The sequence below is a fragment of the Centropristis striata genome, chromosome 15 (genome assembly GCF_030273125.1).
Source record: "Centropristis striata isolate RG_2023a ecotype Rhode Island chromosome 15, C.striata_1.0, whole genome shotgun sequence".
NCBI classification, from domain to species: domain Eukaryota; kingdom Metazoa; phylum Chordata; class Actinopteri; order Perciformes; family Serranidae; genus Centropristis; species Centropristis striata.
The window spans coordinates 950,388-965,600 of record NC_081531.1 but is presented as its reverse complement, the minus strand read 5'-3'; the positions used below and the strand labels follow the sequence as shown (position 1 = coordinate 965,600).

The window sequence follows — 15,213 nt, the reverse complement described above, 5'->3', positions numbered from 1 at the left end:
GTATAAAAATAGATAGATAATATAGAAAGTATCCATATCTAAAAGTATAAATTGTGCTATTTTGTTTATTTTTGTCTTAAATGTAAAAGATTAAAGTGAAATTGCCCCAAAATACAGTGTTATACATAGAAAATATGCTCATATTTAAACATAAAAGAAATTTCCTGACCAAACGTTTGCTGAAGTGTTTAATTATTCTGATTATGATGCTGTAAAATCTGATATAATTTTACTTTCTCACTCCAAACTCTATTGTTTTTGTAGTTTACGGAAGAGGATTGGGGCCAGGTAGGAGGAAAAATAATGATAAGGATTTTTTTTTCCTTATGCAGTTCGAGAAAAAAGTCGAAGTAATGAGAATAAAGTCGAAATGATGAGAATAAAGACGAGATGTAAGGAATAAAGTCGAAATAATTAGAATAAAGTCGAAATACAACGTTGACAAAAAAAAACACACATAAAGAGCTATCCGTGGACCCACTCGTGCACTGTGTGGGGATGTAGCTCAGTGGTAGAGCGCATGCTTCGCATGTATGAGGCCCCGGGTTCAATCCCCGGCATCTCCACTTTTTACTGTTGGTTTCCCGGAGCGCTACGAATCATATGACGAGTTAAACGCATAGAGTGTATAAATTAACACCCAAATTAACGATAATATATTTCTTTATCAGTCCCACAACAGAGGTCCTTTCAGTGTTACAGCAGCAGCCGAAAGAAGTATCAATAAAATAATAAAAACAAGCAATATAAACCAGAATAGATATAAAAGTACTAACAACTTAGAGAATAGGAACTATAAAAAATAGGAAGAATATATACAATAACCATCATACCATTAACCATCATCATCATAATACCAGTGGTGGAATGTAACTAAGTACATTTACTCAAGTACTGTACTTAAGTACAATTTTCTACTCGTACTTTTGAGTATTTCCATTTAACTTTTTACTTTTACTCCACTACATTTATCTGACAGCTTCAGTTACTTTTCAGGTCGAGATTTACATGATCAATTTAAAATGATAACGCATCGAATGCATCAACAATAATAATCTAATAATATATTTAGAATATATCAAACAATATGCATAACGAGTACTTTGAATTTTTATACTTTTAGGTACATTTTGATGCTTCTGTACTTTTACTTAAGTAAGTTTTGCATGCAGGACTTTTACTTGTAGTGGAGTGATTTCACAGCGTGGTATTAGTACTTTTACTGCAGTAATGTATCTCATTTCTTACTCAAAATACTGTCATGTTTTTGACAAAAGCAACAAACGCCATTTAAAGATCCAGTTTGTACCCGTTTTCATGTCGCCTGCTTTTTTTTTTTTTTGAAAGGTTAAATGTCTAAACCGGAAACGGAATTTTAGCTGATCTGTCTGTGTCAATCTCGAGTTCTGTAACATTTTTTGTTTCGTAAGAAATACATCGGATTGTAGTATTTTCCCTGTCTTGATAAATATGTTTTAAAGTAGAGTCGATTTTTCCGAAATAATTATTATAAAATAAATAAGTTAGTCACTGGTTCCACTGGGGCTCGAACCCAGGACCTTCTGCGTGTAAAGCAGACGTGATAACCGCTACACTATGGAACCGACTGCCATTTCCCCTCTATACTTTTCTATATAAACACTTACTAGGTAATTGTGGGAAATAATTGAAAACGTACAAATCTTTGTATCAACGTGTATTTATTAATTTAGTCGCCGGACAGAGACAGGTTTGTACTTGGTTTCTGTAATAAAGACAACATTATTTTTGTTTGTAGTAGGCCTACACATGTTCACTAATAAATAAAAACATTTAAATACCTAGATATTAAAGATACAATGAGAACATTAATATATTAACTTACTCCTAGCACTGTGAGCCACATGCTAGCATCAAGTCACATGACACACATTAAACAACAACACTTCCTCACGCTATGTTTACAATAAAAACACAATATTTAAAGTTTACTCACATATAAATGACTTTAAATCCAGCAGCAGTTTTAATCCCAACAGATCCACCAGTTGACAAACTACAGACAATTTAACTGTTCAGAGAACGTGATTGGCTGCTCACATATTCAAACCGTCCAATGGACGGCCTGATATTCTCAAATATGTCTTTTTAATTTGGCTTTTTTCTGAACCATTTTTAGAGATTTTTCTGCTCATGCATCTTAGTCTCTAATCTCTTTTATTTATTTATTTATTTATGTATTGTTATTATTTATTTGTATTCTATTTATGAGTCTATATATATATATATATATATATATATATATATATATATATATATATATATATATATATATAGACAGAAAGAATATATGGAAAGTAATATTTTCTTTTATGAGTATATATATATATATATATATATATATATAGACTCATAAAAGAAAATATTACTTTCCATTGTTATTATTGACTTTTACTTTTTTACTTTTTTAATTATCTTTATTATTATATATATCTTTTTATCTTATCTTATTTTATTTTATTTTATCTTACTTTATTCTTTATATATATATATATATATATATATATATATATATATACTACTGTTATTTTGTAGTAAAGTTGTGCTTTAGCAATATTGTTTTGAAACATTAATGTCAATAAAGCCTTTTGAATTATTTTTTTGAGAGGAAAGAGAGAGAGAGAGAGAGAGAGATGACACTGTTTACCTGTAGGGAGGCGTGTCAGGTGTCAGGTGTCAGGTGACGTGGTGGGCGGGGCTTATATCCAGATTTACCTGCAGCTGTTCAGTCCTCAGCAGCTCGGAGGAGAGTCGCTCTGCAGGTACGCTCACCTTCTCTTACAGATTATTACTCATATTTACCTCCTTATTGCTGCATTGATGCTTATTGCTTTAATGTTGCAGCTGTTAAATGTAAATAATTAATTTATTTCTGTATTTTCTACATTACTGTGAAGCCTTTCCAGGCACATTTTTGATTTCAGGCTTCTTAAAAACATTTTATTAATTTAATTCAATTATACAATTTTTATTCACTGCAACATTTTGGTGTAAACACGACGATCAGTAATCCAGGTAAATATTTCACCTGTATGGAGGAAAAGAAGCTGCAAAAATCACAAATAAATAAAATAAAATGTGATTAAATTAAAATTAAAATGTTTATCTTTGAATTAATTTCCCTATATGTATTCTTTCATTTTTTCCTGTAATAAATGAATGAATTTTTATTGATGAAAAATGCATTTATTTATTTATTTAGTATATTTTGTTTTTAAATCTAATTTATTTATTTTGAAATAAATAACTTTGGGGAAATAAATAGATGTGAAAATATAGAGGAAAAATATACATGTAAAAATAACAAAATCATACAAAAATAAAATAATAATAATTTTAAAATACATGTTTGGAAATAAAAAAAATCTGAGCAATTAATAAAAAGATTATTTAATACAAAGGAATTAAAACAAATTCATTGATTTAATTATTTTATTTTTATTTTATTTATTTATTTATTTCTAATATTATTTTTGGTTAATTTATTGGAATATCTTTCATTTATAGAGTTATTTTTAGTTTTATAAAATATCTGCAGTGTTTTGTTCTCCTTTAGAGAAACCTTTATTCATTTAATCAACATTTAAAGTATAATTCACATTATTTTTTAGAGGTTTGTAGGAGTTAAAAGACAGTTTTTCTGTCTCCAAAGTGACTGAAACAGACAAAAAGCTGCTTCTGATATCTATACCTGTGTTTATGTTTATTTATTTCCGTCTGCTCTCTGACAGTTGAAGTGAGAACAGGAAGTTCCCTGCTCAGTGACCTTTATGATGAAAGGGTGTAGTGTAGTGTGTCTGTGTGCAGCTGGACGCCCACGGCAACACGACCTGCCGCTCATTTACAAGTCAAATATCATCCAGAGACACAACGAGCCGTTATCAGCAGCAACATATCAGCTTTACTACTCACACCAAATATAAAGATACAAACTAACAAACATGTTCCTGTCTGAAACCACAAAGTGTGTCCAAATCAGAGTCAGGTGGCGACCATCCCACGCTGCCTGATCCGTATCGACGCTGCCTGATCCGTATCGACACTGCCTGATCCGTATCGATGCTGCCTGATCCCCACAAAATTACCAAATAAAGACGTTAAAATACAAAAAAAAAGTAAAATCACCAAAAAATAACACTAAATTACCAACAAAGACACAAAAATACCAAATAAAGACACTAAAATACCAAAAAAGTATGTAAAATGAATTAAAAAAGACAGTAAATTACCAACAAAGACACTAAATTACAAAAAGATGATGTAAAATGACCAAAAAACCCACAAAATGACCAAATAAAGAGACCGAATGACCAAATAAAGAGACTAAATGACCAAACAAAGAGACTACATTAGATATGTATCACTATGAAAACCAACCGTAACATGTTTTATTGAACCGTCAGGAACGGATCCGGCTCTGAGCGACATGACCACTTCCTGTCAGGAGTTCGAGGTGGCGGTCCACACCTCACCTGGTCTCACCTGTGGAAGCTCCAGCCGCCTGTGGCTCAATCTGATTGGCTCTCAGGGGGAGACTCCGCCCATCAGCGTGAACGAGGGCGAGCGCCAGCTGCTGCCGGGATCGGTGAGTCTGACTGGTTCTTTATCAGGTCTGAAGAACACGAGAACATCTAGTCTGACTGGTTCTTTATCAGGTCTGAAGAACACAAGAACATCTAGTCTGACTGGTTCTTTATCAGGTCTGAAGAACACGAGAACATCTAGTCTGACTGGTTCTTTATCAGGTCAAGAACACGAGAACATCTAGTCTGACTGGTTCTTTATCAGGTCAAGAACACGAGAACATCTAGTCTGACTGGTTCTTTATCAGGTCTGAAGAACACGAGAACATCTAGTCTGACTGGTTCTTTATCAGGTCAAGAACACGAGAACATCTAGTCTGACTGGTTCTTTATCAGGTCAAGAACACGAGAACATCTAGTCTGACTGGTTCTTTATCAGGTCTGAAGAACACGAGAACATCTAGTCTGACTGGTTCTTTATCAGGTCAAGAACACAAGAACATCTGATGTTAGAACGATGGTTTTCTGATGGAGTCTGGTTGATCACAGACATAAATCAATAGATAGAATTTATTGGGGAGTTTTTTTATGGATTGTTGAACAGTTGAAGGAGTTTTAAGATGCTCTCTTTTTTTGGCCATTTTCATATTTTTTGGAATTTTAGTCTCCATATTTGGTCATTTAGTGACTTTTCTTGGTAATCTAGTGTCTTTGTTGGTAATTTAGTGTATTTTTTTGTAATTTAGTGTCTTTTCTTGGTAATTTAGTGTCTTTGTTGGTAATTTAGTGTATTTTGTTGGTAATTTAGTGTATTTTCTTAGTAATTTAGTGTCTTTGTTGGTAATTTAGTGTCTTTTCTTAGTAATTTAGTGTCTTTTTTGGTAATTTAGTGTCTTTTCTTGGTAATTTAGTGTCTTTGTTGGTAATTTAGTGTATTTTTTTGGTGATTTAGTGTCTTTTCTTAGTAATTTAGTGTCTTTGTTGGTAATTTAGTGTCTTTTCTTGGTAATTTAGTGTTATTGTTGGTAATTTAGTGTCTTTGTTGGTAATTTAGTGTCTTTTCTTGGTAATTTAGTGTTATTGTTGGTAATTTAGTGTATTTTTTTGGTAATTTAGTGTCTTTTCTTAGTAATTTAGTGTCTTTGTTGGTAATTTACTGTCTTTTCTTGGTAATTTAGTGTCTTTTCTTAGTAATTTAGTGTATTTGTTGGTAATTTACTGTCTTTTCTTGGTAATTTACTGTCTTTGTTGGTAATTTACTGTCTTTTTGGTAATACATTTTTTTTTATTATTATTTATTATTTATTAAAACCAATGATAACTGCTTCAGCAGGAAGTAGAACAGATCGGGTTTCTTGTTTTCTTTTGTGATTTAATGTGAATAAAATGATTCTGGAATAACTCAACATGATGCTGATGGTGAAACAGTCTGAACTGATGCTTCATCAGGTATCTTAAAAAACAAGAACTCTGCTGTTAAAACGATGGTTTTCTGATGGAGTCTGGTTCATCAGAGCTGTAAATCAATGGATAGAATTTATTGTGGATTTTTTTTAATGGATTGTTGAACAGTTGAAGGAGTTTTAAGATGCTCTCTTTTTTTGAACATTTTTCATTTTTTTTGGTATTATAGTCTCTTTATTTGGTCATTTAGTGTCTTTTTTTTGGTCATTTTACATCATTTTTGGGTAATTTTGTGTCTTTGTTGATAATTTAGTGTCTCTTTTTGGTCATTTTACATATTTTTTTGTAATTTACTGTCTTTGTTTGTAATTTATTTTCTTTGTTGGTAATTTAGTGTCTTTTTTTGGTCATTTTACATATTTTTTGGGTAATTTAGTGTCTTTGTTGGTAATTTTGTATCTTTGTTGGTAATTTCGTTTTTTTGGTCATTATACATCATTTTTTTTGTAAAAACAAAATATTTTTTTATTAATAAGAACTATTAAAACCAATGATAACTGCTTCAGCAGGAAGTAGAACAGATCGTTAAAGTCTGATCTCTGCGTCCCGTCCTGACAGTCGTGTCCCGTTGGGGTTCGGGCCGTCGGGCCTCTGGGACGCCTGCTCCTGGTCCGGCTCCGTCTGGAGGCTCGGCTCGGGGTCGACAACCAGGACTGGCACTGCAGCCGCGTGGCGGTCCGGGGCCCGGCGGGCGGGCCGGATCCTGGAGTCCAGGACTTCCTGTGTGACCGCTGGCTGCAGCCTGACGGGGGCGCCGTGGAGCTGCGCAGCGGAAAGCGTGAGTTTAGACGTTAGACGTTCTAGTTGGTGTTTTACTTTGATTATTCCAAAGATTATTGTTGATGATTAATATTGTTTGTCCTCTGCAGTGTGTTTGCTGCAGGACGAGACCGAAGAGAAGCTGAAGCAGCAGAGAGTCAAACAGCTGCAGCACCAACAGAAACTCATCAGGTGCTTTTATTTCTCCTTCTCAACAGTTTTCATGCCTTTAGTGGTAATATTGTGGGTTTTTTGGTCCTTTTACATCATCTTTGGGTATTTTAGTGTCTGTTTTTGGTATTTTTGTGTCTTTGTTGGTAATTTAGTGTTTTATTTTGGTGATTTATTTTTTTTTGGCATTTTAGTGTCTTTGTTGGAAATTTCGTGGCTTTTCTTTGGTCATTTAACATATTTTTTTTGTAATTTCCTGTCTTTGTTGCTAATTTACTGTCTTATTTTGGTCATTTTACATAATGTTTTGGGTATTTCAGTGTCTTTATTTGGTAATTTTGTGTTTCCTATTTTTTTCTGCAAAAATTAAAAAAAGGTATTTAACATTAAAATCGTCTTTACCAAAACAGGGGGAAAACATCAGTTTCTTTAATGATGGAAATTGTATTTTTTTGCAGCTGCATATTTTAGACATCCTTGACAAGAAAACAACATGTTGTTTAATTAATAAGAACTATTAAAACCAATGATGACTGCTTCAGCAGGAAGTAGAACAGATCAGGTTTCTGGTACGGATCCGGCAGGGACAAGCCAGCTGCCCGATTGGTTCCAGTATTGTCGAGGCAATTGTGAAAAGGCAAAAGCTCCTGGCTTGCTGCAGTAATAATCAAAAACAATGTGTAAAAGAGGCTTTGTTGAGTCATAAAGACCTGATAATGTGATCCATACCAGCTGGTCTTTGAGTTTATTATAAAGATAACAAACAAAAATCAAGAAAGATGACAACAAACTCTCGTGTCATCACTGCAGATGGTGTAAGTTTGTTGACGGCGCCCCGCAGTGTGTCGACCTGAACTCTCTGTCTGAACTCGGGCCGAACCTCCGATACCCCCACAACAGGTGAGTCACACGGTAACCTCCGACCGGACTGATCAACAGACAGAGTCAGACTCAGGAGATCTTTGTTTGTTTGTTTGTTTGTTTGGTTGGTTGTTTGGTCTTCAGTCCGACCGCTGACCTGAGCTACCTGAAGGGCTTCGCCGGCCGAGCCGAGTCCTGGACAAGTCTCACGGAGCTGGAGACGGTTTTCACCAACAGCGGGCTGCAGAGCGACATCGCCAGTAAGAAACAAAACACATTCAGACTAAATGTCCAACTGGTCGACTCCAAAGGACCTGGAAGAGACATAGTTCAGTAGAAACGAGATGTTTGAATCAAAAGTTTTATTGGTCTTTTGTGATAAATTCTGTTCTTAGTATTTTTAGTAATTTTGACATATTTTTTGGTGCCTTTTTTTGGTAAATGTATGTTGTTGTTTTTAAAAAAAAATCTTTTTGTGTCTTTATAATCATTTTTTGTTTCTTAATTATTTTTTTTTTACTTTAGTGGTTTTTTTTGGTAATTTTGTGTCTTTTTTGTTTCTTAAGTCACTTTTTTGTTCCTTTAGTGTCTTGTTTTGTTTCTTAAATGTCTTTTTGTGTCTTTATTTGTTTCTTCAGACATTTTTTTGGTAGTTTTGTGTCTTTTGTGTTTTTTTAGTGTCTTTTTTGTTTCTTTAGTGTCTTTTGTGTCTTTTTTGTAATTTTATGTCTGTTTGGTATTACATGTTTTCCTCGTCTCCTGGTGAAAGTCCTGGTTTATTTGACCCTCCCTCCCTAACTGACTCTTTGTGCTTTATACTCACTTTATCACTACGGCCACTAGAGGGCGCCACTAACTCCAGACGGAGACTCAGGGAAGGACTGGTGTATGCTTGTTGATTTAGGCTCAACAAACACGTTTGTCAACTTTTCCTCATGGTGTTATCTCTGAAAATGAGTTCCTGTAGCTGCTAACTGGAGAAACCCTTTTCCTGTCCGTCAGGGTTCGTCCAGGCTCACTGGACGGAGGATTGGTTCTTCGGCTTCCAGACTCTGAACGGCTCCAACCCGCTGCTGCTGCGTCAGATCCGCCTCCTGCCTCCCAACCTGGCCGTCACCTCCGACATGCTCCGCCCCTTCCTGTCCGGAGGCTCGTCCCTGGAGCAGGAGCTGCAGGTGTGTTTCACGGCGTCCTCTGACCTCCGGCTGTTCTCCAGCTGTGAACTTTAATCCAGCTGCTGTGTTTCTGTGATGTCACAGAGCGGGACCGTCTACCTGCTGGACTACGAGGTCCTGGACGGCGTCCCGGCCAACGTGGTCAACGGGAAGCAGACGTACCTGTGCGCCCCGCTGTGCCTGCTGCACCTGAACCAGCAGGGTCAGCTGGTCCCCGTCGCCATCCAGGTGAGCTGCAGGTGCACAACAGAGAGCTCTCAAGATTCAAGTTTTGATGGGAGCCACTAATAATACGTTAAAAAATACAAACAAAAAAACACATAGAAAATACATTTTTTATATCATACGTAAAAATACAAAATAGTATAATAAAAAAAATACATAAAAAATACCAAAAAATATGTATAAAAATACCCAAAAATATCTTAAAAATGCCAAAAACACGCGTAACCCCCCCCCCCCAAAATATTAAAAATTCACCCAAAAATGCACAAAAACCACCAAAAATATCTTCAAAATGCAAAAAACATACCTAAAAATAAAGAAATCATAAAATATGCCAAAAAACTGTAATAAATAAAAAAAAATATTTTAAAATGCCCAAAAAATGCCATATAAAGTCAATGAGAACCAATATATCTTCCAAGCCACTCACAAGGTCAATCTTGGTGTCAAAATCTAAATTTTCAAAGAATCCTTTAAAGTTATTGCGAATATCACCAGATGATTATTTGATCAAAAAGATATGTTCATTTTGTATTTATATAATTTCCAACTCAGATCCTAAGTAGTCGGACATATATCAATATAGTGTCTTTTTTGGGGTGATTTCTATATTATCATTACAGATGCATTCATTGTGAAGTACCTGTTATTTTAGTAAAGATTATTATAATTAGGGACCGAGCACCGAGGTGCAAGGACCCTATTGTAATTGGTCCGTCTATTATTATTATACTTTTTTTTCCAAAAAAGTAAACGCCTTTTTGGGTCCTTTATCATTATTATTATTATTATTATTAATGAACCAACGATAACTTAAAATGTTATTTTAACTGCTAGAGTTCTTTTATTATCTGCATGTTTTAGACATTCTTGACAAAAACATGTTTTTCAAACAATAGGAACTATTAAAACCAACGATAGTTGCTTCAGCAGGAAGTAGAACAGATCGGGTTTCTGGTACCGATCAGGCAGGGACAAGCCAAGGCAATTGTGAAATGGCAAAAGTTCCTGAATTTGGTACAGTAATAATCAAAAACAATGTGTAAAAGAGGTTTTTGTCGAGTAATAAAAACCTGGTGATGTGAAGTAGAACAGAACGGGTTCCTGGTACGGATCAGGCAGGGACAAGCCACCTGCCAGTTTGTCAGTTTGTCTGTTCCCGTATTGTCGAGGCATGGTGCGTTAAGAATCAAAAACATGTAAATGTTTGAGTATCGTCTGTCTCCAGCTGCAGCAGACCCCCGGCCCTCTGAACCCGGTCTTCCTGCCCTCTGACCCGGGCTCTGATTGGCTGCTGGCGAAGATCTGGGTCCACTGCGCCGACTTCCAGGTCCACCAGCTGGTGTCCCACTACCTGAAGACCCACATGCTGTCGGAGCTGAGCTGCGTGGCGACGCTGCGCCAGCTGCCGGAGCCGCACCCGCTGCACCAGGTACCCCGAAGCCCCTAGGCCCCTAGGGGCCCGAGGCCCCGATCCTGAGTCACACGTTGTTAATTTACGTTGTTTTGTTTCTGTTGTTGTGTCTCTAAACTCTCCTCTGATTGGCCGACAGCTGCTGATGCCTCACGTCAGGACGTCCCTGCAGATCAACTTCAAGGCTCGGTCCTCGCTGCTCGCCGCCGGCGGCGTCTTCGACAAGGTTCCTCAGCTGAGACGCTTCCTTCATTCCTTCTCTTCCCTCCTTGTTTTTTCCCTTCCTTCTTGTTTCCTTAATTTCTTCCTTCTCTCCTTGTTCCCTTGCTGCCTTCTCTTCCTTGTTTCCGTCCTTCCTTGCTTCCTTCTCTTCCTTGTTTCCGTCCTTCCTTCTTACTTCCTTCTTTTTCTTCCCTCCTTGGATGGTAATGGTTAATGGACCTGCACTTATATAGCTGTAGTGTAAAGAGCTTTGCGACCACTCAAAGCTCTTTAAACTACAGACTGACTCATTCACCCGTTCACACATTCATCCTGGTGGCAGAGGCTACCCTAAACGCTGCCACCTGCCACCATTGGGAATTCATGCACACACCGATGAACGCAGCATCGGGAGCAATTTGGGTTTCAGTATCTTGCTCAAGGATACTTCGACATGTAGGCGCCGACGGTCAGGAGTCGAACCACCAACCCTTCGATCGGTTGGCAACCACTCTACCAACTGAGCCACTGGCCCTTGTGTCCTTCCTTCCTTCCTTCCTTGCCTCCTACCGAATTTCCCTTCGGGGATGAATAAAGTAATCTATCTATCTCCTTGTTTCCTTCCCTTCTTGTTTCCTTCCTTCTCTTTCTTCTCTTCTTCCTGCTTTCCTCCCTTGCATCCTCCCTTCCCTCCTTGTTTCCTTTATTCCTTCCCTCCTTGCTTCCTCCCTCCCTCCCTCCCTCCCTCCCTCCAGTAACCTGTAGTTCTTGGTGTGGTCCTGCAGGCGACTGGTTCTGGTCTGGAGTCGTTACCGGTCCTCGTGTCCCGGGCGTCCCAGAGGCTCCGTTACAGGTCTCTGTGTGTCCCTGACGACCTGGCGGACCGCGGCGTGGACCGGCTGCAGCAGAGCTACTACGGCCAGGACGCTCGCCGAGTCTGGGACGCTCTGCACAAGTAAACAAACAAGAGCTTTCAGTAGATCTCCATCAGGTTCTCTAGCACCACACGATAATTCTACTCCTCAAAGAATTGTCACTAGCACTTGTTGATGCACTAATAGCTCTTATTGCACTAAACCTTGAGTGTTTGTTTTTACTCTTCCTGTAAGTCGCTTTGGATAAAAGCGTCTGCTAAATGACTAAATGTGAATGTCAGGTTAGAGAGCTCTGATCCAACCAGACTCCATCCAGAAAACCTTCTCGTGTTCTTCAGACCTGACAGAGCATCAATCCAGCATCATGTTGGAGTTATTTCAGCTCCTTTAGATCTGTTTATTCTCCTTGAATCACAGATAAATCTCTTTCATTAGACTGATGTATTCGTGGTGTAGCAGCAGTCATCAGACTCAGGTGTGTGTGTTGTGCTGCAGGTTCGTGGGCGGCTGGGTGGACCTGTTCTACCGCGGGGACGAGGCGGTGCAGCAGGACTCTGAGCTGCAGCTCTGGATCCAAGACTTCAACACACACGGCTTCCACCAGGACTCAGGTCTTTGTTTGTTTGTTTGTTTGTTTGTTTGTTTGTTTGTTTGTGTCCATGATCTGTCCCCTGAGGACCACCAGAAGGTGACTCTTGTTGTTGTTGTTGTTGTTGTTGTCTTCAGGTTTCCCTTCGTCTCTCGAGACCAAAGCAGAAGTGTCGAAGTTCGTCACCATGATCATCTTCTCCTGCTCGGCGCTGCACGCCGCCGTCAACTTCTCTCAGGTCTGTGACGGGAGTTTATAAACTCCACACCAGAATGTCCTGATTCTCTCTGAGGATTTTATTTTAAAATCAGTCCAGTGAGAAATGATCGACTGTTTTCTGGCTTCTGGGTTTATTTCACCAACAAATTTTCGTTTTGTTTTTTTTGTCACGAACTCGACGTGATGATCAAAAATCAGAGTTAAACTTTGATACGTTTGGTGGATCTTCGGTCTGTTTTGATGTCTTTCAGCTGGATTTCGCTCTCTGGATCCCGAACTGTCCGGCCGCCATGCTGCGTCCTCCCCCGCAGGTCAAAGGTTCGCTGACGGACGATGACATCACGTCCTTCCTGCCGGACGCCAACTCCAGCTGCCGCGTCCTGATGGTGCTCGCCCTGCTGTCGATGCCCGCCAAAGACTTTGTGAGAAAAACACCAAAACACCAAAACGAACACAAATGTTTGAACACAAATAAAGAAAACATACAAAACAGAAACTTGCTGCATGATAACGGAAAGTGTTTCCAAAGGACGTTAAAAAGTGACACAAACAGAGAATATTAACCAAATGTTATTTTTAAATGCATCTTTTTATTCCTTGCTTCTGTCCGTTAATTGTTTCCTTCCTTCCTTGTTTTCTTCCCTTCCTTCCTTCTCATCCTTCCTTCCTTCATTGTTTCCTTACCTTTTTCCCTCATTGTGTCATTGCTTCCTTCTCTTCCTTCCCTCCTTGTTTCCTTGTTTTCTTGCTTCCTTCCTTCTTTCTCTCCTTGTTTACTTCCTTCTCTCTTACTTCCATCCTTTCTTGTTTCCTTGCCTCCTTCCTTCCTTCCTTCACTTCCTTCTTTCTCTCCTTATTTTCTTATTTCCTTCCTTCATTGTTTCCTTGTCTTCTTGCTTCCTTCCTTCCTTCTCTTCTTTCCACCCCTCCTTGTTTTCTTGCTTCCTTTCTTCCTTCTCTTCTTTCCTTCCCTCTTTGTTTTCTTGTTTCCTTCCTTCTCTCTTACTTCCATCCTTTCTTGTTTCCTTGCCTCCTTCCTTCCGTCTTTCTTTCCTTCCTTCCCTAATTGTTTCCTTCCTTCCTTGCTTCACTTCCTTCATTCTCCCCTTATTTCCTTCCTTATTCCCTTCCTTCTCTCCTTCATTCCTTCCTTACTTCCCTCCTTCCTTGTTTCCTTCCTTCCTTCCCTCCTTGTTTCCTTCTCTCCTTCCCTCCTTCTCTCTCTCTTTATGTTATGAATATAAACTTACCTGCTCCATGTTATCATGTTAGTCAGTTAAAGGTTAAAGGTTAAAGGTTAAAGGTGAACCTGTGACTCTGTGTCGCCCCCTGCAGGTTCCTCTGTGTCACTACAAGGAGGAGCTGTTTGGGGAGGGCGCCCCCCGCAGGCTGCTGGAGGAGGTGCAGAAGGAGCTCCAGGCCATTTCTGATGACATCACGGATCGTAACAGGAAGCTGGAGGTGTCGTACCCGTACCTGCAGCCGGGACGCATCGAGAACAGCGTCGCCATCTAAACGCCGTGTCTCAGGCGTTAACACCTGTTAACACCTGTTAACACCTGTTAACACCTGTTAACAGGTGTTAACAGGTGTTAACAGCTGAGACACGGCGCCTCCTGGTGGTCGACACCAGCACTGCACCCACAACAGCACCTAAACTAGTTTATCTAGTCACATAATAACAACCTGCTGTTAACTCCGGCTGTTAAACTAGTTTATCTCGTCAATAATAACTCAGTTTAACGGTTAATAAAATAAGCTGTTAGTGAATTCACTGATTCTACAGGAAGTTGTTTCATGTTCGTTCTTCATGAAAGTTTGTTTTTTGTTTTTTAACAATAAAAACTTGATTTTATTCTTCGCTGATTATTATCATTATTATTATTATCATTATTATTATTATCATCATTCACACACACTCCTTGTTTCCTTCCTTACATGTTTCCTTGTTTCCCTCCTTGTTTCCTCACATGTTTCCTTGTTTCCTCACGTTTCCTTGTTTCCCTCCATGTTTCCTTGTTTCCCTCCTTGTTTCCTCACGTTTCCTTGTTTCCCTCCCTGTTTCCTATCTTCCCTCCTTGATTCCTTCCTCCCTTCCCTCCTTGTTTCCTTCCATCGTTCACTCCTTGTCTCCTTCCTTTCCTCTTGCTTGTTTCCTTCCTTCGTTCCCTCCTTGTATCCTTGCTTGCTCCCTCCCTTGTTTCCTTCCTTCTCTTTGCTGTTTCCTCCCTTCCTTCTGTTTCCTTCCTTCCATTCCTGTTTCCTTGTTTCCTCCCTTCCCTCCTTGTTTCCTTCCTTCCTCCTTTTCTTTCTTCCATTGACACACACGAGTGAGTTTATTTTAAAAATTTGCCACTTTTTACCCCCTGTGCAAAAAAATTGCTAATAAAAAAAGTGCTGTAAAAATATTACATATATTTTTTCACATTCAATGCATTAAATCTTTTCAACAACTTCAGTTCTGATCATAACTGTAACATTAACATGCATTTCTTAAATAATTTAAGCCTTTAATGCCCTTTTTGGATTATTAACCCGCATGTTTAAAATGATAAAAACACAAAATGTGAAATATTTTCTATATAATAAATGCAAACTGGAATTTGTAAAACACAATCTCATGCTAAAATTAGACGAGGATCAAAAATGTTTCAATGGGAGTCAATGGTGCAAAAAATGTCCTCAGGGTAAACGTGGA

General features: G+C 38.4%; 1 protein-coding gene and 2 non-coding genes across 3 annotated transcripts; 2 read left to right on the top strand and 1 right to left on the bottom strand.

Moving 5' to 3' along the window:
* Positions 1-494: 494 nt before the first annotated feature.
* Positions 495-566, top strand: trnaa-cgc (transfer RNA alanine (anticodon CGC)). The gene has a single exon. It is a non-coding gene; the product is annotated as a tRNA-Ala (tRNA).
* A 965-nt stretch (positions 567-1,531) lies between these two features.
* On the bottom strand, positions 1,532-1,604 carry trnav-uac (transfer RNA valine (anticodon UAC)). Its single transcript has one exon. It is a non-coding gene; the product is annotated as a tRNA-Val (tRNA).
* Positions 1,605-4,465: 2,861 nt separating this feature from the next.
* On the top strand, positions 4,466-14,404 carry zgc:152891 (uncharacterized protein LOC767741 homolog). Its single transcript, XM_059351930.1, has 14 exons — positions 4,466-4,624; positions 6,585-6,804; positions 6,896-6,977; positions 7,767-7,856; positions 7,962-8,077; positions 8,820-8,992; positions 9,077-9,220; positions 10,446-10,649; positions 10,771-10,857; positions 11,618-11,787; positions 12,203-12,318; positions 12,434-12,534; positions 12,767-12,937; positions 13,851-14,404. The coding sequence occupies exons 1-14, from the start codon at positions 4,466-4,468 to the stop codon at positions 14,028-14,030; spliced, it is 2,013 nt and encodes a 670-aa protein (XP_059207913.1). The 3' UTR covers positions 14,031-14,404.
* Positions 14,405-15,213: the final 809 nt, after the last annotated feature.

What these genes read in the sequence shown, in the direction of transcription:
- zgc:152891 (XM_059351930.1), top strand. Translation starts at nt 4,466, where the DNA reads ATGACCACTTCCTGTCAGGAGTTCGAGGTGGCGGTCCACACCTCACCT. An exon ending in TGGTCCCCGTCGCCATCCAG is followed by an intron (nt 9,221 to 10,445) that starts GTGAGCTGCAGG and finishes GTCTGTCTCCAG; the next exon opens with CTGCAGCAGACCCCCGGCCC. An exon ending in CGGCTTCCACCAGGACTCAG is followed by an intron (nt 12,319 to 12,433) that starts GTCTTTGTTTGT and finishes TGTTGTCTTCAG; the next exon opens with GTTTCCCTTCGTCTCTCGAG.